The sequence below is a fragment of the Corvus kubaryi genome, unplaced genomic scaffold (genome assembly GCF_017639235.1).
Source record: "Corvus kubaryi isolate FWS band 111438036 unplaced genomic scaffold, C.kubaryi_AGA036_p1.0 37357, whole genome shotgun sequence".
NCBI lineage: Eukaryota > Metazoa > Chordata > Aves > Passeriformes > Corvidae > Corvus > Corvus kubaryi.
In genome coordinates, this window is record NW_024581117.1 from 9,425,939 (window position 1) to 9,451,717 (window position 25,779).

Below are 25,779 nucleotides of genomic sequence, written 5' to 3' on the forward strand. Positions count from 1 at the left end.
TGGCTGTGTCCTAAGGCACTCAGAAACATAACACATGGAGGAAGGGCCCCAGGATCTAAAAGCCAACTCCTGCTGCTGGAGGTTAAACTAGAGGTCTGAAGAATCTTGTTGGATGCAATGAAGAATCAAAAAAACCTAACTTCCATGTAGTCAGATGAAACCATAGTTACATCAATACAAATCAGTATCAATATGGAAAGGCCAGTGGAAAACATTAGCAGCTCTAGCAAATTAGCAGCTTGTCAGAGGCTGTAGTGTAGTATTTTGTTTACTACCATGTAACTCAATTATCTTCTAGACATTTCAGCCTCTGTTCATTGGGCAACTGCTTTTACAGTTACACCACTAAATTGATGATGTTTTATTCATAATGCATTCCCAGTGTACTGAATGGTAAATCAATATTAGTATAAATAAAGCCATTTAAACTAGCAATGTAGCAGGAAGGCTCCCAAAGAAGGCTCTGAACATTCATAATGCCCAAAACGTCAGCCTCAGTGTTGGTAACCTGTAGAATAACAAAACCTTTCCTACCCAGCCATGTACTCTGTGTTACACGATTCAAGACACTTGTTCACAGAAATCTAACATTTGAATAAACCTTACTAAGCGTGGATGTTTGTGGAGAGCTTTGAGTTTCAGTTTACACACAAGCAGATTTTGAATACCTAAGAGTCATCACTCATGTCAACATTTTACTTCACTCTTTCATTGAAGTCATTGTGAAGCTTGTTTGTTTCAGGTAGAACTGCAGATTAATTGCCTTTATGGAAAGTAATTTAAATATTCATTCAGAGATGCATCATACAGAAAATTATTTGAATCCATCTGCTCGTCTAAAGCCAGTGCAGTTGTCTTCCTTTTTATAAACACCAACACGATAATTGTTCTTCAGATGTTCTAAAATGTGCCTTCATTCAGTACATCCCATTTATTTTTTTAAAGATTTTTTCTAAATAGCACTAGGATATATTTCCTGTTTGCCTGAAGCTATAGTCTATATTTTGGTTGTGTTGTTACACCCAAGTAAAACATGTGAAACCTCTAATAAAGACAGTGAGTTCAGTTTCTAAGTCCAAATTTGAAGTGTTGGGATTTATCTTAATTCAACAAAATCATGAAAAACTGAAATATGTATTGAAAGTATTCTTAAACATACTTTGTTTTTATAATGAAAACATTATATTGCTTTTATACCAGACATATTGAAAAGCTTTATAACAATGTGAAGAAGGAAAGAATGCGTGGGAATTACCTTTTTCTAAAATTACTTCCCTATTTTTCTAGAGATGAGCTCGACAAAGTGGCACTGTTGTTTTTCTCTGAGTTTTAACCACTGGGAATTGCAGGCTTTTTATAATTTGGCTCATAACTAATGCATTGTTTTTCCCTCCAGTTTTTGGTGGTTGGTTTTTTTCGTGGTTGTTTTTTGTTTGTTTTGTTGCTGTTGGATTTTTTTATGCTTCGAGGAGATGCTGTGATAAAGGCAGGAATACCCATAAAATGTGGTGTTAGAGATACATCTGCTTTGCTTTTGTTTGCCTTCTTATAGTTTGTGTCATGCGGCCGCCATGATTTCAGAATATTCTTGTCCATTTTGCTGCTTTTCACTTGGCTTGATGAAATTTGCTGGTAGCTTCCTATTACCTAAGCAATTCATTCCTTTTCTGCATTTAGTAAATCCAGTTACCCTGCTTCCCAGCCATTTACAGCTATGGCAATAGTGGCTCAGGGAGCTGCACTAGGACTTAATGTTGCTGTCTTACTCGTTCATTTTGATAGGAAATCAGAGCATGTTACAATTCTAAGTAATTGTTTGCTATTATTATTAGAAAGCTTTTGGCAGCTGATTGTCTCAGTCCAGTCTGTGTGAACATGGGCCTGATTTTTTAATTTCTCTGTATTTTCTGTACGTAATTACATGATGGAAAAATGGGTATAGTGGGTCAAAAACTGCCCCAGAATGAATGGCTGCACAATATACGAGGCAAAATCTAATCAGTCCCTAACTGTTTTGCCAGAGTTTATGCTGATTTATTATATGATTTATTCAGTATACTGTCAGTCACAGTGTAGATATTAAGAAACTCATGGGCACAGAATTAAATCCCATTTTCCTCTACAAGTGGTATATTCATGAGCACACAAATGGTGGGGTAATGCCCTGCTTTTGGCTGGGAAAAACTTCATTTTTCCTTGGCCCACAGCAGCCATTTTTAATGAATGTTCATTATTTACTGTCTCCTATACATCCATAAATATGGCCATATTTTTAGAACAGGTTACACAAAGGATCCAGTCTGCATTGCAAACTTAAATGTTCATGTGCCTAAGCAGCCAAGTATTCACAATTCAGAAGCATCAAAACTAATTTGCGTATCAATACTGAAAGACTGTGAATGAAAAAATATATATTTGGGTTTAGTATATAGTATTTTTCTTATGTCAAAATTATTTGAAGACAAAAAGAAACATCTTACTTGTTAAGAAACATCAGGATAATAAAATGTGTGGTGCAGAAACAGAACCTGGTGCTAAAATAAGTAAATATATGCATATATATTAGCATTTAATTTTTAAAATAGTGATTATGGATTTGCATGTCCTGTGAAGTATTCCACACTTCAGTCAGTAATGCTTATTTCAGAGATAGTAAAACATGTAGCTGTTTTAAGAGGCTGCAGAGTTGAAGTTTTGTGCTTGACTTGTCTTACTGGTTGAGATTAAACACCTGGAGATTTGCAAGTACAAGTATTTCTTCTGACACTGTTTTTAAAAGAAAATCCTGGTGGTTAAATGTGCATATAGGCTTGAGAGAAGGAAGTGGCTGCAAGTTAATAAAAATTTGAGGAGATGTGTTTTTTTCAAAAACAGTCCCTGAGACTGACAGTAGTTTTAACGCTTGCAATTTTTCACCCTTGTCTTCCACTTGCAGGAAGTGGGAAAGGGTAACATTTCCATGCACTGAGTGAGCAGTGGGTAGAGATCCAAAAGCAGCTTGCACAGCAAGTCAGAGAACTGGCACTCACTTCTGATTGTAAAGCCTTCAGAGGGTGAAGTTTTCAGTGACTGCTGATTTTGAATTGCAAATAATTTCTGCTTTTATAGATTTCCTTAAATTATTTTTTAAAGGAGTCTTTGATTCCAGAAAGAATTACCCCCAGCTTCACAAACTTTCCTCAGTCTCTGTGTGTTCAGAACTGTACCTCCCACGTCCCCTCCAGCAACTGCCCATCAGCCATCAGCTCTTTGGGATCTCTGCAGGAAGGTCATCCCAGCCAGGGCTATTTAGCAGCAGTGCTGTTCCATGCACTGTCTTTGGTCCTTGGTCTGTCTTTGGTCCATGTATTCCCCCTGGAGTTCCACCTGGCAGTGTTGCCTTGGAATGAGTTGTACAAAGCCAGGAAGGTTCTACTAAGAGACTACTTCTTCTACTCTGCCTATTTGCAGATGTCCAAAGTAAACAAGAATCTCACTGTGGGCTTTGTTTTGTTTTGTGCAGTTGGTTTGGTAAAAGCTCATCTTCCATGTTTGCTCATGTCTGTGTTTCCCTCAGAAGTATTTAGGAGAAACAAGAGCCTAATGATGGCTGGAGTTGTGAAAACATAAATAGATCCCAGGAGAGCTTTTCCTCTCCCCTCCTCTCCTTTCACGTATTAACTTTCTCATCTTTTTCCTTGCTTTAGATCTAATTTGCGTACTAGAAGGGTTTTCTCTCTCAAATTCAGTAAAATTTCCGAATTTAGATGAGAAGTAACAAGGTGAGTAATGTAAACAAGTGAAGTGCTTGCAAAAGACACCCACAAAGTAGAATTTCCCATTTATTGCTTGCAAGACCAAGACTGAATGAATGTAAACATTTTGTCTGACTGGAGAAAGGATGATGAATACTGCCCACTAACCTTCTAAAAAAAACTGTCACACTTTTCCATTTACACACAAAACACAGTATCAGTGACTATTGTACCAGAACAGATGTGTTTTAATTTGCTGAGCCAGGATCAGAGCATAAATCAGTTTCTTTGCTCTGTGTTTATTACACCACTGTACAATTTCTAGCCCTGTCAGGCTTTAGTGAGATATTGCTGTGTGCTTTACTGATTAAACAAATTTTCATGTTTCAGTAGATACAACAAGGCCTTAATATCTGCTCTGCATGTGTCACATCAGAGAAGTTTATTGATGGCCTGTATAGTTTTCTTTTTTGTACATAATAGAAATAAAAATTTGATCTCATCTGTATTGTAAGGAGGCGAATGCATCCTACAGGAGTGATATTTGTAACAAAGTTCCCTACTTGGATTAGTGTACTGATATTTTCTCAAGTTTGAAGACATCCTCATGCATATATTTATTTTCCATGCTCCTTGCAGGAAATGTCAGGTATCTATAAGAGAGTCTAGAACATTTATATAGGCCGAAAGTATTTACTGATTTAAAAGCCCAACAAACCAAAAGCAAAACCAAACACGCAACCTTCCAGTTGTTGATCTCCCATTGAGTTCACTAGAACATTGAGGCTTCTGACTTTGAAACACAGCTGTGTTCCAACAGTGAAAACAGTACAAAATGAAATTTTCTTGACTCATAATTTCTGACAATTTACTGATCATACACAGTAAGCTACACACAGGAACTTAGTTTGAGAAACCATTGAAAATGGAACAGATAACTGTTCTATCTTTTAATGTAAGGTTTTTTTCAGAAGCTATTTAGACAAGAAGAGAAAACTCACAAAAATTAAAGAGTAATAGCAGAGATTTAATGCAGGGATTTCAGGTCAGAAGAGCCTCCATCTAAAGAAAAAAAAATACATATATATGACATAAAAGGTTAAAGGTATTCTGTGCTATATTTTCTCTTCTGATACGTGGCAATAACGTACAAAGAGAAGAGAGAGGTTAAATTGTTTTCCCCCCAGCTAATGCATTCTACAGGCTGTTCTGAAAAGAAGGAAGGAAACCAACCACACAGGCTTTGAGGAGATATTAACAGAAAAATTTACAGCTCTATTATACAGTGGTATATTCAGACAAGTAATGCCAACACCTATCTTTCCTGTGCTGCACTGCTTGCTAGTGAATAAGGTGTAAATGTTTTGACAGTGGGCATAAAGGGTTTTTACGGTATTTTATAGTTGGATGTAGAATGAACTCTGAAGGAGACAATTAAGAGGTATATTTTCATGAAGTGCATAGGGAATTAACTATGAGCCACCCTGGCAACAAGGAATGTAACACACCTGATTTTCTGTAAACCTGAAGAAAAATACCCATTATTACTGCGTTATTCATTTAGATGGGATTTTTTAAGATTCCCAGGGGAGTAAGGCACCCATTTCTTTCAGAATTTCCATAGGTTTTTAATTGCTTTAGAAAATCTTATTCTTAGGGAATTACAAAATCTCCTGAGGACTTAGTTTGCTTTATTCTAAGAACTGTTGTACCCTGACAAAACAGAGAGCTGAATCCACATTAGAAAAAATAAAACCCAAACCAACCAAGTAAAAAGACCCCACCCAAACAAAATGAGGCCTATGTATTTTTACCTGTGATACTTTTCCTTGAATTTCTCCTGTGTATAGAGACTCAAGACAATCCTATGCACCAAGTAATTCTTCAAGGAGAGCTCGTTTAGGGTGTGATGGATTATCAGTGTGCCTCATCTTTGCCTAAAGGGATCTCTTGCCATCAGAAATACATTATTCCTCTGGGCCTTGGTTTCCTATACATGCCTGTGCATAGCCCAGGGCACGCTTCCTGTACTGAGCCAGGCACACTGGGGAGATGGCTGAGTCTCACTGATGTGTTGCTTCCCAATCCTGCCTATGCCTTAACTGTGCCAGGATGGTTACAAAGGAAAAGAGTGGTGAGGAATGGCTAATGGGCTTCTGCTCACCTTTCCCCAGCACGGATTTATCTCCATCTGAGGTATGGTACTGCATGCTCAACTCCTGAAATTGTGCAGAAGAGGTGGTGAATGTGGAGCAAAGAAAATTTGCTCCAGAGTTTCACCAAGCAGCCTTGCTTAGCTTTGCTTCTGTAGCTCAGAGGAAGCTGGCCCCATGCTGGCCCCTGAGCACTGACATAACTCGTATGTGAGTATATTTCAACAGTGCATTTTACCTGTTGATTTCTAGATACATCCCAGCTTTGTCTCTCAGTGCAGTTCTATGGAGGCAGGAAGGTTTTATGTACACATATTTTAGGTTTTGCTTTTTGTGATCTATTGCACGTATTTTCTCTATTATCAGTGTCTTTAAATATTGCTGGTTACTAGGACTTAGACTGCCAACCTGCAGCACAGCATGAAATATCTACATTCTTACTAGCTGTAAATAGGAATTCAGCACCCCTTGGCTCTTGGGCTCTTGCCACCACACTTCTGGCCAGATTTTGGAAAACAAAAAACCAAAAAAAACCCCAAAACAGCAAAAAAACCACAATTCCCCCTTAATCGCAACAAACGTACCTGTCATTGTGCTGGGTTTTTGTTTGAGTTTTTATTGAATTTTTGTTGTTTTGTTGTTTGTTTTGTTTTTTCTAAACCTGGCCATTTATTTCAATGTCTAAATGGGAACAGAACTCTTTTGAAGATCTAGTCCCATGTGAGTTTGTTCTGCCTTAACAGCAGATGGTGAATAGCTTCAACAGCTTTGTTTCCATTACCAGATGTCTTTGATTTACTCCCTTGCTTTGCTTTTTAGCCTTTATTGCTTCTATTCTGAAATAGCAGAGGCAGAGCTATTGTTATGTCTCAGCTATAGCTTTTCTCACACGATACTATTGATCTCTTCTTTCACTATTTGTTTTGTGGCATTATTCAAAAAAGTACTGTGACTAAAAGGAAGGAGGGTGAAACCTCTTTAATAGTAGCGCACTGTAAGATCTTATTGCTGCAAATATTTGTGCACTTATTTAATTGTGCATGCTACTCCTGCTGGAAGCACCAGAGAAGTGACGATGTATGACTTAACTATGTTTGTTATTTTTTGACTATTTCAGTCGCAGTGCAGTCCAGAAACCACCATTCTGATAAGAGCGTGCTTTAAATTCTGTGTGACATTGGCAGTCTCAAGGATGACATAAAGTATTCAGTCTAGACATCACCCTGCTGTAGATTAATTTTGTCCTTCCCAATGAACAACCAGAACTGTGGTCACTCAGTTTGAGTCCACATATAGACTTGCACGTGTGGGAGAGAACTGGAAAAGTCAACCTGAGGAAACTTGCTTTGAGTGATGCTTTTCCTGGAGAGTATAAACCATAGCTGCTCTAGTTCTTGCACTGCAGGGAAGCCATTACATCATCTTCCCTGCTTTTATGCCTTTGATCTTTCTGAGTGGTTGAAGGAGCTGGGTTTTTCACCTTCTCCCAGACCAGAGAGGGTTGCTGGTGCCATACATTCGAGTGCTTGTTTTAAGCCTTTACTATCCCAGCTTATTATGGGATCTCAAAAAGGTCAGGTCTATTTTAAACTTTAGTTCCCCAGCTTCAGTTTTCATCTTACACATGAGGAGCCAACACAAGCTATCTTCATCTTCTGTGAGCTATGGAAGCTCTGCCCCCCTCCACGAGGTTCATAGAGTGTTCTCAGAAGCTGCTCCTGCTCCTCCTGGCAGTGGCTTATGTTAGTGCTGCTGTGTGACACAGCCTCTCAGCTCCTCCAAAACCAGACTGGCTGCACTTGGATCAATCCCTTCTGAACTTCTGTTTACTTTTCTGATTATTTATTTCAAAACTGATTGCCTTTGTTCAGATTTTGGCCCCAAGTAGGTTTGATATTTACTTCCAACTGCATGATTTTTTAAATTAAAATGAAGTGGGGAAAAAAACCTATGATGTATTTTCCTCTCATCAAACCAGAACGTTTCTGTTTTGATTCAAAATGACCAAGACCCTAAAATCTGTTTAATAAAAAGTTATTTTCAAGCTTCTATAGTGGTTTTTTTACCTGAAATTTATTTAAGCCTTTTTTTTTTCTTTTTTCTTTTTTTTTCTTTTTTTTTTTTTTTTTGGTTTGGTTTGTTTCATTGTGAGGTGTAATCCAACTTTTGACTTTCAAATTTAAGTCTTGAAGAGAAAAGTTGATTTGGAAATTTTTGGTAAATTTTCTCTTTTGCCATTGGGGAATTTCTTATTCTAAATGCTATATTTAGAGTAGTATGTCTGCCTAGCTCAGTTTTTCAGTTCAAAAAAATGGGAGGGGTTGGCTGATGCTTAGCAAACTGATCCTTCCCTCTTATGGCCATTTTATCACTATCTTTCCAAGTACTGATTAGATCTGCCTGTATAATTGAACAAATATAGTCCTTTACATTATTCAGGAGTTATCTGCTAATTCCTCATAATTCCTTGTGTTTACTCATTTATTTATTGTTTACACTTGCTCTCGGTGTAATGTGTTTTTATGACCTTTAGCGTGTGAATCATTCATGTAATGATTGCCAGGCATATTTGTATTCATTTGGGCTTTGATCTAATCCTATTGAAAACAAAGGAGATACTGGTATTGGCTTCTCTCTGTTTTGGATCCTGATTAGTGACCTACATCACCCTGGTTAGATGTCTTAAGTTGTATGAACAGGATGAATCTCTTTCTTCTGCATTGATTATGTGTGAATATTCATAATTGTTCATCAAATCAATTTTGCACGAAATAGAAGGCTTTTCATAATGGTTGTGAAAGCACTTTGGCATGAATGCTTTCATTACATTGTTCTCATTTATTCATGCCAGTGTTTGTAACACTTTTTCTGAGTAAGACCTCATGCACTGGAGTGTTTGAGATCAAGCTAATGGAAAAATATGAAAAGAGAAAGCATTGGCTGAGCAAATAGCTTCTGTTGCAGAAGGGTAAATGAAAGCTTCTGGGCTGTGTTTGCACCTGCTGTCCCTCTAATCTTAGCTGGCCTCTTGGCATATACAAATATATTATAATATGAATATATTATAAAATGTATATAATATTTGTATTATATATATATTTATAGATTAAAAATATATTTGCCATTAAAGGCTGAATTATCTTTTTATATAGACATGACTATCACATGTGGTACTTCAGACCCTTCCTTTTACAAGCAAGGCTATGACGTAACTTTATCTGTATAATAATGAAAAAATAATTCTAGAGTTCTAGTACATAGTGTGCCTTGTTGGCAGAGTCTATCAGCCTTTCTAGTTTGGATTCACGCTTGGTATGGAATTCTTGTAACAAATATACATGTATTTCATCTCCTGAGTTTCATTCAAGGATGTATGTAGGATAATCCTGAGAGCAGAGTGGGAAGCTGAGGGGTCATTGCAGAATATTGCAGAATAGCACTTTCTGCTGTTGAGGCTCTTGTAAACTTGGAAGGCAGCATTAGGATTTCTTAGCTGGGCTCACTAAATTAATAATGAACTCATCACTTCTTGCATGAGCTTAATATACCCTAAATGTTAGGATGTTCTTTTTCCTTTTTGAAAGATCAGTGGCAGTAAAAAGAACATAATTACAAAAAAATTTTAAGACTTGCCTATCATCTATAGATTGTCATTACAGGCCCTGTATTTTAAAAAATGAAGCTGTTAGTTAGGAACATGTCAGTTGATGATGAATATTCTATGATTTGAAATAACTGTCTTTGAAAATGTTATTCTCTTGCTAAGAATCCAAGATGTTAATATCTGTAAGCATTGCAAAACTGGACTCTTTTTTCCCTTTCTTAAATCTTTTTAGGAGATTAGCAAGAGTGGGAGTGAGGGGAAAATTAGTTTTCAAAGCATCAGTGGTTCCTATTCAAGATAATATTTATAATTAATACCCTAACTAGCACAAACAAGAGTGTCTGTGATTCTATACCTCTTACTGGAGCCTTGGGAAACCAAAGTTTCTTGACTTTAGTTAAAACAATTTTAAATGTAGGGGTTTCACAGATGTCTATCTCTCTACAGCCATCTCAGGAGAGAGTAGTGCCACTGTTTTTCCAGTTGTCTTGAGAACATAATGTTTTTAAAAAACATTTGTTTTTAAACAAATATTTGTTTAAAATTTATTTTTACAGTAATTTGTATATTATTTTAAAAACATTATTTGGATAATGTTTTTAAAGGGTAGAGGGAGACTTTCATTGCTGTTATAACCACACTCTGAAGAATTGAACCAGAGAAAAATAAAATAACTGGGAGGAAAAGAAAGGGAGGAGCTGGTGGGCAGAGATGGTTTCTTGTGAGCTTTTAACTGAATCAGGAGAGTGAAAGGGAAAAAAATGGCTGGCTGATAATTTATTACACCATCTTTGGCAGAAGAGAGAACTGAAACAAAAAAGGAACTTGGCTGTGAGCGATGTAGCATTTCTCACTTACTCAATGATATGGAGTGCCCAGAACAAAAATAAGGTCTGGCAAAGAAGATGGCATTGTGTGGAAGCTTCCAGTGTTTCAGCTCCACAGAGCAGGGGAAGAGATTGCCATTAAACTAATCAATGCTAAATGAATTTCATGTTATATGCCTGATAGTGATTCAAACCCTAGAAATATCCTAATAGTGTTCACTGTATAATACAACCCCTCTTTTTTTACAACTGTCTCTGTTTTACAAATCCTCTGTCGAGGCTGAATTGTCTAGGCCACCTCATCCCCTGTCAGGGCTGCATAACAGTTCTGGCACTGTAGTGCCAGAAGAGGTTGTGACAGCACCTAGTTCCTATCTCAAAAGTTTTCTGCATGCCTTCAATCTAGAATTACAGTATAAATACTTATCTATTGTAATTAATGTAGCATTTGCTGGTTATGGCACTGTTTATCCTTTCCTGTCATTAAATGCTCTGAGCTTGGTAGTGTGGCTCATCTACGTTTATTTCCAGCAGAGATTTGTCAAGACAGTAGCCATCATAATCACTAATAAAATTTTCATGTATATTTAAATTAGGGCAGCTTGAGAGAAGACTGGTTTAACAGATAATGTGATTTCAGAATCATTTTTTGTGTAATTCTTGGGTACCTGGTATTGGGATGTGCTGGAACAGCTTCCCATAATACACTGTATCATACGGATTCATATTGGTGCTATCATTTTATCTGAACAGAGTTCAAAAATTTTTAATAATTCATCTTGGAATACCTCCAATAAAACTATTTCTAATTTTGAAAAGTGCATCAATGGACACTATTGCCGAGCAGTTACTTGCTGTTTTTAAACAAATGCTTATGTTTGCATGTTTACTGCCTGTTTTTCATATCTGGTGCAAAGATGATGCAATATCCTTCATAAAAGAGAAATGTATGTCATTCAGCAGACTATATATGTGTGTGTTTCTTCCTAGTACTGAGGGTATTCGCGTAGGGACCTGTGAGCCCCATAGACATTGAGCCCTTCATCACTGTACCAAGTAAAACTGCAAAAGAAATTCATATTCTCAAAGGAGACAAAAAAATGAAGGAAAGATATGCTTTTCTACCTTTCTTAATATCACACAGTGCTTGCTTTTGTACCCAGATCTCCTCAGTCCCTTCCTATGTCTCCCAGAGGCATAATTTTCCTCAAGGACTTAATTAGAGCATTCCAAACTTTCAGGTAAGCCCTTCTTTGTACAAACTGATAATCCCTGAACTATGTTTATTATTACACTAAAACAGTGTGGCTTTTCAGTACTTGGACTCCATGGAACTCTCACTAGGACATGTAGGATTCTACAATGACAAGCAGTTCCATTAAATATTACATGTATTGTTTGGAGAAAGTTATCCCCACAGAGAGTAACTTTGGAACATTCACATACATTATTTACTGACGTATGTGCCGTGTTCACGTTCCGAATGGCCTAATTCAACATCTGTTCCTGATGAGAGTGAGCATCTGGTGTTTCACAGATAATTGAGACATGAGCTGACTGTCCTCTAGGCTGGCCAGACAGACTGGAACCAGGTTCTCTGGGTGGATGGTAAGACCTGGTTCAGTGCCAGGTGCAATTCTGATCACACCTTTCTTGTGGGTTGGGCTCAGAATAGGGTTTGTTCATTATAACCTCTATGCAAGCAGAAGCACCAGCAACTTCAGTGTTGTGCCCCAGAATCAGAAAGAAAAAGAGAAATTAAGATTTTTCCAATACAAAATAATAAAATGGGAAAGTTCTTGAAACTCTACTCCTGTTAAACTTTTTCCTCCAGTTTACCTATATGCATCTATGGATATGTATGTGTGTGGCTGTACAAAAGCAGAGAAATACTTTTTCTCCTGGCACTTGCTTTACATTCCTTCTTTAGGACCTATAAAACAATTATAATGCAACAGAGTCTACACAACTGCAATACAATTGCAAATATCAGCAATGTATTGCAAATTCAAACTGCAATACTAGTCTGCTTAAATGATCACGTGTCCAAAATTCTCTGGTTTGATAAGCCAGTTGCATTTATGCACTTCCTTTGAAAAAGCAGTAAGGATGGGAAAAAGCAGGTCTTAATCATCAAATTAAAAAGCATATCCCAGCAGACTCCATCAAAACTCTTACAGCTATTGTTCGGAAGCAAACAGCATAAATATTGTCTCCATTGCTCCAACTCCTCCTAGAAACATTCCAGTCTTCAGCAGCTACACCATTACGATTTCACTTCTGTTCAGTATTTGTGGCATTTGATTGCCTCTGGCAGACCTGTTACCTGCATAACCATGGGGTTTTTCCTTGCCAGGGATTATCAGCCGTCAGGAAGCAGAGGAGTTGTTGATGAATAAATCTGAAGGCGCATTCCTGGTGCGAGTCAGTGAGAAAATCTGGGGCTACGCATTGTCCTACCGCCAGCAAAATGGGTTCAAGCACTTCCTGGTTGATGCTTCGGGGGATTTCTACAGCTTCCTGGGGGTCGATCCAAACCGACACCCAACACTCACAGATCTGATTGATTTTCACAAGGTAACACGTGCTAGGTGGAGATCAATAGCTGAGTGGAATGGATTAATAATTTAATGAGGAGCCATGTAATTTGAAACCACACTGGAAAATAGTAATGACCATAGTGGGGGAAAGAATATTGTACACTAAGCCTAGCTGTAACAGTCATACTTCTGTTGCAGTGAATCAGAAGGCTTTTCCCCTTCTTTCAAATGCTCCAGTGTGTACTTGTGTCCCCTTATACACTGTGTGCTCTCCTTGGCTACAAATGGACTAATAAGGGCTGACAGATGTAACGCTTTCTGAGCCTTTTTGCTGTGGAAAATTGGATTGGAAATACCATAGAAAGGTCTTTCAATGAAATTTCAGCCTTTTTCTACCTTTGATGTGAAGGCTGTAATGTGCAAAAGCAAGAGAGCGTGACCCTGTAGTAAAGAAGGGAACATAGAGGGGTTCTCTTTTAGGGGTGTGTTAAAGGTCGCTCCTTATTACCCAAAACAATCTTACAAGAGTCATTTACTATTCGCCTTTAGATGGGTTTGAATTACTTCAATTCTGTTTCTTGTTGCCAGACTGTAACTAAACAGTAGCACTGTTTCTGAAAGCATAGGTTGTTTTCATCATCTGGCATCTCTCCCTATCTTCATCAGTTTTAATTCTGCTTTTTTCTTAGCCACCCTTGTAATTCCTCTTTGTCCTCTCTTTCCTAGTTCCCCTTCCTATTTTATCCTTTTCTTACTCTTGTCTCAGAGTAACTGTATAAATTTTTTGCTCCTCCTTTTCTTCACAGATCTTCCTATTTTAAGTATTCAGCCTCAGCTTATTTTTCTTCTGAATTGCCTCTCTTTTAAATCTTGCTTTTATTTCACCTGTTTCACAACATCTTTTCGGTGTTGCCTTAGTGTCCCCTCGGAGATGACTATGACATTAAACATGCACAAATTGTATTTCCACATGGGGGGATGGTAGGTATCACATTTGACTAAAATATATGTCCTCCCTTAATTTAATGAAATTAAATTAAATTTGGGCCGCCTTGGAAGCCCAAATCCCTGACACCCTTCTTGTACAGAATATCTTCTTGGCCAGTTTGGATTAAACAACTGGGCTGTGTCCCTTCCTAGTTCTCCCTTATTCCCAGCCTACTCTGCCAGCAGGGCCTGAGTGGGAAAAAGAGAAAGCCTTCGTGCTGTGCAAGCACTGATCAGGAGCAGCCAAAGCTGTAGTGTGTTATTAACACTGTTTCAGCCAAAACACAAGGTCACAATGGAGCACAGGCAGCTGTGAAGAAAGTTAGCTCCATCCCAGCCAGCCCCAGTGCACCTGGAGAGACTCTAACCAGGGTCTTGTCAGGGAAAAAAAAGCAGACATGCAACCCCTCAAGTGCAGATTATCAGGTGTTGGATGTAGGATGTACCTCTGGCTAATGTAGTATCCCCTCTGCTCCTGGTGATGGTGACAACCAATTCCAGCCCTCTCTGTTCCACCTTTGTTCCTATATTTTCATCACAGCTCATGGTCAGGCAATCACTGTATTAGGAACACATCTGTTTACAGTTAGCAGTAGAGCGCTTGTCAGAAGCAGAATGGCTTTTAGTTCCTGCCATTTTAAAAAAGAAAAAAGCTTGCTTAGGCATCCCATGATAAGAGTTAATAGCTGCCCCTGTAGTAAGCCTATCAGGGAAACGGGTCCACCTTTTAATGCCAACACACAGTTCTCTTTTCCCTGTCTAGCTAATACCTGTATTCAAACTGGTCTCTTTGGCAATCACTTCAGGAGGCATTTATCCTGTTGCGTGGTTTTCTTAGAGGCTTTTCTGCCTGCCTTCTCTGGTGAAGTACATTGTCAAGTGTCCCCAGGCCTCCTGGTAGCCCCAAGCAGTCTGTATGTGACTGGCTGGGCTGTGGGCACACTTTCCCTTGCAGATATTGCTATATTTTTTGGATAAGGTGCTGCTTTCCTCAGGACTATTTTTGGCAAGAGGGTACTTCCCCACCCCGAAGGTTGCATGGATTTTTCTTTGAGTGCCTTTTCACTTTCAATCAAAATTAGCAGGGCTGGCATAACTAATTTTTTACTTGCTTATACCTATTGTCTTCATTTTGTTTCATTTTGATTAAAAAAACCTAAGAGGCCACTCAAACAACTGAGCTGACAGACACAAGGGGGTGGTAACTGTTAGCTGGAAGAATAAAGCTTACAGAATATGGTGTGAATGGGCATCTTCTTTTTTCATTATTTGCATTTAAATACAGTGTGGAAAGTGGATGATTGCTAAATATTTGTATTTACTTCCTCGCAACCTTCTTGTCTAGTTGGCATGGTGGTGACTGACCAAAGGTTGAACTCAATGATCTTAGAGGTCTCTTCCAACCTAAATGATTCTGCAATTCTTTGATTCTGAAAATAATTTAATTTGTGTAGGAACTTTCTGAACTGATTCTCAGTCTTATGTAGTGATTGGGAGGGAACAACAGCTGGGAGCCTGCATGTGTTCTGAGGAAATCAAGCACCAAATTTGCATTGAATTTCAATAGAAACTAGATAGGTTTTGAAAATGTTGGGTCCATATATATAGATCCATAACTTGGATCTAAACTTTCAGATGAAGGATTGCTATTTTAGTCAAGGTAATTCTGGATTCCAGCTCATTTTGTTGCATCTATCAATCTTAAACTTCTGCAAAAACAAAAATGAACTATCACTACTGTAGGAATAAATGCAAAGACCAAGTTCTCCACTTTTCCAGTAAGTGCCTTGGTAATCAGTCACTGGAATGATGCACTTGGCATACGAATATTTAATTAATGAGAGTAAGAGCTATGAGTACGGACTGCCTTTACCCTAGCAAGGGTAATGTCTTTCACCTTGCTGTCATCAGTCAGAAAGCTGTTACTGTTCTGTGTGAGCACTCAACATTGAGCTCTTGCTCAGTCTGCCTGGGGAGGTAGTGTGGTAAGACTGGCATCTGTCTGTTAAATCAACCCATGAGAACACCCTTTATAGGCACCTGTAGCTGGTTTCCTAAGTAGTGCAGCAACTTACAAGTAGTACAAATCAGAGCCTCTTGTGTGCACTGACTTCACTGTTTGATAGTAGCACAAGCTACTACCAGCATAAGTACGAGATAAACAAAGCATGAAGAAAATGATTAATCGATGAGATCCTTTTGCTGGTCTGTAATTATTTTATCAAATGTTTATTCATAATTCCTTATCACTTACTGTGGAGTGATGGCCTTCATTGCTATTCTTAGAAGATAGGTGTGGCTTAGATCTTTGATATCTTAATTGGTTTTATCTTTCCAGGAAGAAATCATCACATCCTCAGGTGGGGAGCTACTCCTGGAGCCATGTGGACAGCAGAAAAATCCACCAGACTACAGCGCTTTATTTGAATAACTGATCCAGGACTAACAGGAATGCATTCTGGATAGCTGTAGTAATAGATAGCTACAAAAGTAAACAATGAAAGTAGTTAACCAACTTTCAAAGCCACTGGTCTTGTGGCCAAAAAGTATCCTCATTAGGAGGCCTAAAATATTTCTGGTTTGCATCTGAATTATCATCATTATTCATATTGCTAGCACTTGAAAGGTGAGAAATTACCAGCAAATTGCAAAAGAGGACTACTTCCAAAAATTTTTCAAGGGGTTGTGGCCAATTGCACTGAATGTTAAGTTCCTGTCTTAATTTTCTCATGTTTTATACAGCAAGAAGCATGGGCAGGAACTATTCATAGAGTACTGTATGAAGTATCAGTGTTGGTGAACAGATTCTGTGTTCCAAAGCAAGGTCTGACAGTTTCTGTTGACAATTTCTTTACTCAGTGATGCACTTTTAACAAGAGAAGCAGTCTTAAAACATCCCTGTGAAGTTTCTGATTGCTTACTTAATTAGGTGTAGCTTGAAATTTGCCATTATGGTTTTGAATTCAGGCCTACAAAGTTCCCCACAGCAGAAACAGAATAAGGTCATACACCTATTATTTACATTTTCATGCAGCCCAACAGCCTTGGGAGGAACTTTACTCCTGTACAGTAAGTGGTCAGTTTATTCTAAAGAAAACAGTTTGTTTTGCTGCAATTCTCTCACTGGCCTTGTCATGTTTTCCACTTTTAGATGTGCAAGGGACACAGTGGATATTGTTAGCCACTTTGCTGTAGGACTGGGTATTTTCCTTATCTGAGTTATGAGAGAAGGTGGGGCTGGTATATTTATATGTAGAAAAGGTACAACTAATTACATTATCATCATGCTATTTTATGTCTAAAAACAAGATGCTCACAATGTGTTCCTATCCATTTGCTATAAATATTAGCCCCATGAAAGTAGACCAGAAGCCTAGATCTGTGGAGCAGTTGCTTAGTGTTTGGACTAGAAAAATAGTAAAATCTCATCACAGTACACATAGGAAAGGCACACTGAGCATATTTCTGTAAGCTACTGCTTTGGGCAGTCTCTGAACCCTGTGGGGTTCTCTTCAAAATCCTGCTGTAGACCCCTCCTGAAACCCTGTAAATCCCTTTCTCCTCAATCATTTGACTCTTGATTCACTGTTACCTTCTATACTGTGACTGATCTAGATGGTAAAATCATCCAGGAAAAGAAACTTGCCTTGTCCAAGCCAATAATGCGCACTAAACATTTAAGGTGCTACAACAATAAATATTTGTGGTAGTAATAGCAATATTTGTTTTATAATTAATTCTATGTGTAGCTCATATTAAATTACAGATTTTTGCACACAAGCTTCATTCTTGGTCAGGAACCTTTTCCTTTGTTAACATTGGGTTTTGTGTGATTTAATCCATTTAATCTTTTTCATGAAAAGAAAATTCTATTGAACTTCTCACAGAGACAGCCGGGCAGTTTCTGTACTGATCACTTGGCACACTGGCTCTGGAGGTTTTAAATAGTTACTGTTAGCACCTCAGGACAAAGCAAGTCAGGATACTGCAAATAATCAAAGAGCAAGAAAGATCTGCTTTCTCTGAGAAGCCGGCTCTGTACTTGCTCCCTCTGTCAGAAGCATCTCAAGAACCACCTCATCCTCAAGATATTCACAGCTGCACAGTTTTGTCATGGAACTACTGGACCTCTACTTAAAGGAGAATGGAAAGGGACCTTTAAAATTAAAAAAAAATGTTAAGTATCCATAGGCTTATCTCTGAGATAGAAAGCAGTAGCTGACTGGGTAGGATTAGACACCTAGGCATTTGACAGACCAGTCTTTTGTCTTTATGCACTGAAAAAAAACCCCAAATAAACCAAGAACAACAAAAAAAACCCATGAAATGCTACCGTTTCTGTGGAAAAGGTGCTAGGCATGCTAGAAGACATGCAATCCAAAGTTTTTGGAAGATTGCGCAACTCATGGCACACAATTCTGTGAATGTTTATAGAAAGAATATTGAAGAACTTATTCCACATGGAATTCACATTCAGAAGCTGATAATAATATAGCTAGTGACACATTTCCCAGCAAGGCTTGTGTTTTGTTTAGCCATTAAGAAGGCTTGGAAATAATAGCTCTTTAGCTTATGTGGCCTCTTGTGATGTAATTAACATTATTGTCATTTCAGAGCACATTTCCTAATTCTAATTTTCTAAATTTTTTTGTCTGAATTTCATCCATTTCTCACTCTAAGGTTTACCTAGCTTTCAAATAAAGCCCTTGTAAGTTCCCCTGTAAATTGTATTACTTGGAAAACTGCAATTTCTGCTGAGAGTTTTACTATCCTAATAAATGGCAGAATTCTAAAGCAAAGGAATTGTTTTTTTTTTTCCCCCATAGCCCCACAGAAATAATGAAAAATAGCCAGCCAATTCATAGAGTTACAAAGAAAGAAATTCAAACAATATGTAAACCAGAAGCAGCAGCAACAAAATGTGGTGCACTTAACTGAAGACAAGTTTTGAGGGAAACAAAAGGAGATCATAGCTAGCAGAAAGTAAGAGGAACAGAAGATGTGCAGCTGTTGCCAATACACTTGAGTGAAGTACAAGCATGGAGATGTCTTCTAAGTGAACAGGTGCTTCTTGTTGCCTAAGGGGGCAACAAGACAATAAAGGGACTATGGAAAGGTAGCCCAGTTAGTAGGGAGAATAGAAGGCAAAGCAGTGAAGGAGTAAGTTTGGAAAATTAAGGAAATAAGAAAGGGGAAAATGTGCTTATCCTGTTGTTTTGCAAGCATTTTGGATTTTTGCTGCTCTGGGAGGAAGACTGGGCACTGCTACCTCCTTTTCTCTCTGACAGTCTGCAAGATTTCAGCTTTGAGCTAAATCTACCTTGGAGAGAGATTTGACACTCTTGAATCTCTAAGAGCTGGGCTGGTCTGTGCTACAGCCTTGAATGCTGCATCTGCTTCCCTCTGTCTGCCTCTCCTCTTAGTGCTGGCTGCAGCTGTTCATCACTGAGTGAAAAATGGTCGTGGTGCTGCCATTTCCTTGGCTGCCAGGGGTAGCTTTAGCTCATCCCCCTGGCACCTTCCAGCCTTGCTTCCTAACCTGTATTTCTAATGGTAGGTATTGGTGAGTTGTAAGGGGGGTATGTTATGAAGTTTCCTTGTAAGATTCCCTGTCAGTATTTCTTGTTGATGAGACCACCAGGAATTCACTGAGACACCTACTATGGTAATTGTGTTTCATAAGGAAAAATGCTACAGCAGTTAGGTAAACTTTTAAACTTTAAAATGAATCAAACTTTTCTGCTATTGGTTTCACAGCAATAAAATATGGCACACGAGGTCCCAAGCTTGTTTGCAGGTATCTTTGAAAAAAGCATCTCTTGAGGATTTATTCTTGCTTCTTCCTGGATCCACAGATCCATCTGTTCTTTTGAATTTTGTTTTAATCTGTTATTGTACACAGACATCTCCGATTTAGTACTGCCCTCTTCTCTTAAAAACCCAAAAACCAAGCCAAGAAATTGACAGCAATCATGGATGAGATTTCCAAGGTACTCAAAGAACGTAGATGCCAGTCTATTAACTCTCATAATTAATGGAATAATGATGTGGTATGAGTATTTGCATATTAGTTTTATAATAGATGTCCTGGATTATTTTTTAAGTACTAAATCCCTATTGTTCTGAATGAATGCTAAGCTAAACACCTGCCTCAAGAAAGAGATACATAAAAATGGTTTTTATAACAGAGATTTATTTTCAGGCTTACTGTGTAGAAACTCTTTCCAAAAACCAGATTCAGAGTGAGAATTTCCACTAGATTTCAGTTACCTTGAATCAAATTAAACAAATCTATTTCTTGGTTGATGCAAGGCAGTACTAATACACTGGCTACAGTAAAAGACTTTAGTTTTGTATGAACTAGGAATCCACTTCTGCTCGGTCTTCCCTCGAGTCACCACAAACCTGAATATAAAGCATTAGTGGAGTTACACCACATTTCACTACAGTCTAAATTCTTCCATTTACATAAAGCCACAACACAGACGTGGTCTTAGGTAGACTCTGGTAGTTCGTAGTGGGAGCTCTTTCTATGAATAAATTTGTTTTCATAATTTACAGGTCACAGCTTATTTTTCAATGATTTCCAAGGACTGGCTTTCTTTTCTGTCTTATTATGGCTTTGCTTTAAGATTCCTTTTTCCCTTCCCAAGAGGATGGGGTAAGTGACCTCTGTGAAGTGTGTCCCTGGCCAAGCTATCAGTTGCAGAATGAGGTGTTTGCACTTGACCAGATGCTTGGTTGGTTGGTGTTTCCTGAGATGAATCTCCTGGTTACATACTGTCAGATGATAATGATGCATAATTGATTTTTATAGCTAATTTCTTGCCATGCAAGTGCTGTGTGAAAGCTTGTCTTCAAATATTTGTTTACTGCTAGTGATTAATCCTGTAGCTTGTATAGTTACATGACGGCCCATAGCTAATGCAAATTTTCTACCAGGCTGGAGCCTTCAATGGGCTTGGTTTCTTCTCTCTTGGAATTTCTTCCAGTAGTTTTAAATGAAGGTAACATTTTGTGGTATCTTTATTATACATCAATGAGTGACTTTTCTTATGGAAGAGAAATAACTTCGAAAGAGACTGGACACTTAGTTTGGTCCTATTTGTGTCCTCCTGATGTATGTACAAAGAAAACACTTCGCATGTTAATGTCTCCTTTAACGTTTAGCTGCCTTTTCTCCCCTGTTCTCAGGTTTAATGAGAACTGTGGGTGGGAGAAGGTCATAAGCTCTTGAGCCATGGAGAGAAAAGAGAGGAGGCAGAGCTGGTTTATTCCGTATAAATTTCCATATAACATCAGGCAAAGCTTGGATTAAGTACTTCCTGAGATGCACTGGTTTTCCTGCCTAGCATTCAGAGGACGTAGACTGAGACCTGTGGTCACTAATTTTCCCTCACACAAAAGCAACAGGAAGGAATTCCTACTGGGTGAGAAAAAGGCCCAAAAGTTTTTCAGTAAGTAACATCACAGTGCCACAGGAATGATACAGAAGTATTGTGGATCAAGAACACAGTAAAGACCTATTTTTTTGTATGGGTGTGTAGACTGGGAGTGATTGCAAATTCTTGTTTGGTGGGAGTTAATTCTTTTAATTGAACAATTGTTGTCATTAATGGTCAATGCATGTGAAGACGTGGCCAATCGTAATGCACCTTCTATTCCACAAACTGGTAGAGCATAGATGGCCTGAAAGGAAAATCAGACATAGTTGTCTTAGACAAAAGTTACTAAGTATTCTTGTAGGTTATTTGGGGCAGAAAATTTTAAAATGTATAATGCATATCAGGATATGCAAATGTGGAAACTAAGCACTGTATACCACATAAGGCATGATGAATTTGTCAGTGTAATTTTTACAGCACTTAAAAACTCGGTGAAGAATAAAGGTATCCCTGGTTATTCTGCTCTCCTGTAGGAAATGTCAGTATTGTAAACATGAAAATATCTTCTCATCCAGGAATTTAATCTTAGTAATGGACTACAGCAAGTCATTTCTGAGAGCTGTAGGGTGAACAATTAGTAAGATTGCCGGCCTGTTGCACTTACATCTGTTCTTGATTTTCAAAGTCTTTTTGCTTGTGATAGCCTGATGCTAATGTGAGATATGTTTTTAGGAAGTCATTCAAATCCAATGTAATGAAGAAGTGTTAAGGTGTATGTTTTGTTATCATTTTTACTGTTGACATTTTCTCTCAAGGAATCCCAGAAAAAAATAAAATTCTAACAGCAATGTGTAAATTCTGGTCTGACTTCTAGAAGATATTTTGTTACCTATTGTGTGCTGTACTCACAGGATGCTAGTTCATTAATTTTGAATTTCAGTGTTCTATATGCTATATTGGAATCTGTCTCTTTTTTTTAAAATAAGAAAAGAGTAGAGACAGGATGTATGTGAGCAAACTGTTCCATGGGACAAAAATGTTCACTGAACTCCAATGCTGAGCTCCCACAACATTCACTGGAGTTCATGTGACAATCCTTAGCTGATAAATATGAAATTTTTTTATTAGGGCTGCCTGTTAAAATCACTTTTCACTTTCCCCAGAGCTACTCTAAAATCCATTGACACTATTTAATGGAGAAATGTTCTGTTTTCAAAATGCCAAGCTTCATAAAATTGTTTCAGTTCCTTAGAGTAAAAAATAAAAAAGAATAAATGTATCTAAAGGTGTTTTTAATTGCAGAAAATATGAAAGATATGCTCAAATCCAACACAGAAAATTTTATATTTTTATTAATCTCTAAAAGAAAGAGTGCTACATTATGCTCCAAATTCAATGCAGATATTCCATGTTTTTTGACATTTCATTAGGTATCCATTCTCTCCCTTAATGCTAGTTTCCTTTTAGGGGAGAATGAAAATACCCAGGGAACAGTTCTTCAAAATGTCAAGCCCATTAAATATCTGATTTGATGACTGAAATAAATTCGTGAAGGTTTAAATGAGACCCCAGATAATTTTCTCCAGAAAAAAATCAAGCTAGGAAAGTAAGTTCAGAAAAAAAGAATGGATGCCTCTTGTCCACAATTTTGAATGTATTGTGTTACATGCTTGGATCCTTAGAGTATGATTTACATTTATACACTACTAAAAAGTCCGAGCATCAAAAAAAAAAATTAATTTAAATGGAATAGTAAATAACATAATGGAAATTAGACCTACTATTCCAGTTTCTCTGAAAAAGGCTAATTCTATCAATGGTTATGTAAAAGACCAAACCTATTCATGACCTTTTGTAGAGGAAAAAGAATCTAATTTTCCAAGTTGTCATTGTGATCAATCACAATAGAAATCTCCTCCTGGATGAAGGCTTGTGATTAACGAAGTTCAGACTATGCATGCAAATACCAAATGGAAACATTTGCGATGAACCAGCTCCTTGCAAAGGTGAAACATCCCACAGAGCAGCTGTTGTGGTGTGGCAAAAATGAATAGCTTGGACTCCAGTTGTCCTCCTCAGGCTGGACTAGAAACAGGCACTTCATCCAGCATTCTAGGTCAGTGTTGTAGCAGCTCCTCTGCCAAAGACCACTGATTATTTGAGGAGACAGGATCAGGAGAGAGTGGGAACCTTGAAATACTGCTATGAAAGGAAAAAAAAAAAACCACTTCCCCTTCCCCACCCTAGATAAGAATCAGTTTGTAATGGGGGGAAAAGGAGGCATTGTGAAACTGGCAGACATTGTTTTCCTGTTGGTGAGGTGGCATGTACACAATTTGTTGAAGTCAATGAGATGGAAGTGGGGAATAAAGATTTCACAGCCGGGTCATTTTTTATTCATTCTGTTCTACAGCAGTGCACATACAGTCGTGAAGTGCTTGGAGTGCTAACCCATCTGTTCTCAGGAGCAGCTCAGATCCAGTGGGCTAAAAATACTCTGTCTGACAAGGAGACAGTCAAGGTGCTTTGAAAAGGCTGGGATGCTTTTACTTTGGGCCACAGATAAAGGCGATAAATTAAGAGGCATCAGGGCTCTTTTTTTAAATCTCTCTTCCTCCCCCAGACCTATTAATAATGAAGCAAATTCAAAACAATGAAGGAGAAACCTGCCTGTTAGCTATTACTCTGTTTGTAATCCTGGGTCTGCACCTGCCCATAGTGCTAAAGTTCAATTCAAGTTACACTTCAGTAATTGATGATCACTTGCCATATCCCTTTATAAAGCTTTTTCATCAATGTCTTTTGTGGTTCATTTTCTATCAGCAGCAAATCAATGAAAGTTTAATGGAATAGAGAGCCTACTTGAGACTGAATTATGTTTCTTTACCTGCTTCAATATCAAGTGAAGTTCTCAAAGGCTAGACGGATAATAATTTTTCAGATTTTTTTCTTTGATAACTTTGTTTCTGCAGAATGGTGGCATCTTTGTAATCGGCTGTAATAAAGATTGAAGGCATTAATGAACTTGGTTTTTACTGTGCTGTTAGAGACAATGGAAAAACGTGGCATTTGAAGCTGATAGCTGTATCCTTATAAATGCTGCAGCGGTGTAGCAGGGAATGCATTAACTTCTGGATCTGGGTATTCTGGGAGAATCTGAAATGGCTTAAAAATCTCCAGGGTAATGCAGTAATTAACCAGGCACAGGGAAGTACAAGGTCACGAATGGAGTTCCCTTCTTGAAAACTGCAGTGGGATCTGTAGTTTTGTCAGAACAGTCCCACGCAGCGCTGTAAGGGCGCAGCTGCCCCGGGCCGGGTGTGTGAGCAGCGATGGGCAGCACTGGGGGGCCGGGCAGCAGCGCCTGCCCAGCCCCGCGGCCGCCCCGCGGAGATATTCGAGACAAGTACCAGGCAAACAGCACTTCTCGCTTTCACGGGGGTAAAATTCACTTAATTGATTTGAACCCGCCCGGACCGATCGGGATTCGTTGCCTGGCTTTGCTTTCTGTCGCCTATTCAGGCGGGCTCCGCCCCTGTCCCCGCTCCTGCCGCTGCCCGGGGCTCTGTGGGCACCCGGGGCGGGGAGCCCTGGCGCGGCTCCGGGCGCCGTGAGAGGCTGCGGGGCCTCCCTCAGCGGAGACATCCCGGAGCCGTCTGGGAGCGCTGCTGTGCCTGCTGGAGCACGGAGGTGGCACCAGGGGACCGTGGTCCCTTCCGACCTGAGCCATCCCATGACCCGTGAGGGCTCGGGCCGGCTTCCTGTGGCTCTGCCGCCGTGGCCGGAGGGCAGGAGAGTCTCAGCTCGCACAGCAGCGCTGCGCAGTGAGGGCTCGGGGCTTGAGGGCCTAATCCCGCAGCTTTGCTCGAGGAAGCTTTCCGAGCAGTTTTCCTCAGCCAAAAGTCTCCTGTTTCCCGAGCCCTACCCAAACCAACTCCCGAAATGCAGGCGTGGTACAATCGTGCCCCATGGGTTGATTCCCCTCAGGTTGAACAGAACAGAGCAGATAATTTACAGATTGAGAGGATGAAACTGGCAGTAGGAAATGCCAAACTGTCCTGGTTTAAGGACTCTTCACCTGCTGAAGAGGACTTACTCTTCAGCTGGCTACTTGTGGCTGGACAACAGAAGTGGGAAGGCTCCAGGGAAGCAAGCTGCTCTGTTGTCCCCAAAGACAAGGGAAGGAACCCTCTTCTTCGGTAATATTTACATGATGGAGGCAGACCCGTACGTAAGATGCATTTTTTTGTTGTGTTTTGGTTTAGCTTCCCCGAATTGCCAGGGTAACAGTGGTGGAATGCAGGAAAGGTACCAGCTGATTATTGAAACTGGAAAATCATCCACAGTGGTTGCTAAGGAGGTCAGTGTTCAGTGCCCTGATTTGTTAACCAAGTCCAAAGTTTGAGTCTGATTTAGAACAAAGCTAAAGGAAAAATTTTCCATGTTTGTATGTCTATGAATCGCTAAACACAAATCATATATTAGTTAAGTATCAAGGATGTTTACAAAAATGTGAATGTTTTCCAATTGTTCCAATGGGTCTTGAGTC

General features: G+C 38.9%; 1 protein-coding gene across 1 annotated transcript in view; it reads left to right on the top strand.

Moving 5' to 3' along the window:
* The window catches only part of SH2D4B (SH2 domain containing 4B), a 72,654-nt gene extending 56,174 nt beyond the window's left edge, over nt 1-16,480 (top strand). Inside the window, exons 7-8 of the mRNA XM_042033671.1 lie at nt 12,675-12,895; nt 16,184-16,480. Of these exons, the coding sequence (XP_041889605.1) occupies nt 12,675-12,895; nt 16,184-16,276 (314 nt within the window). The 3' untranslated portion in view covers nt 16,277-16,480. The remainder of the gene's footprint in view (nt 1-12,674; nt 12,896-16,183) is intronic.
* The last annotated feature ends 9,299 nt before the right edge of the window (nt 16,481-25,779 follow it).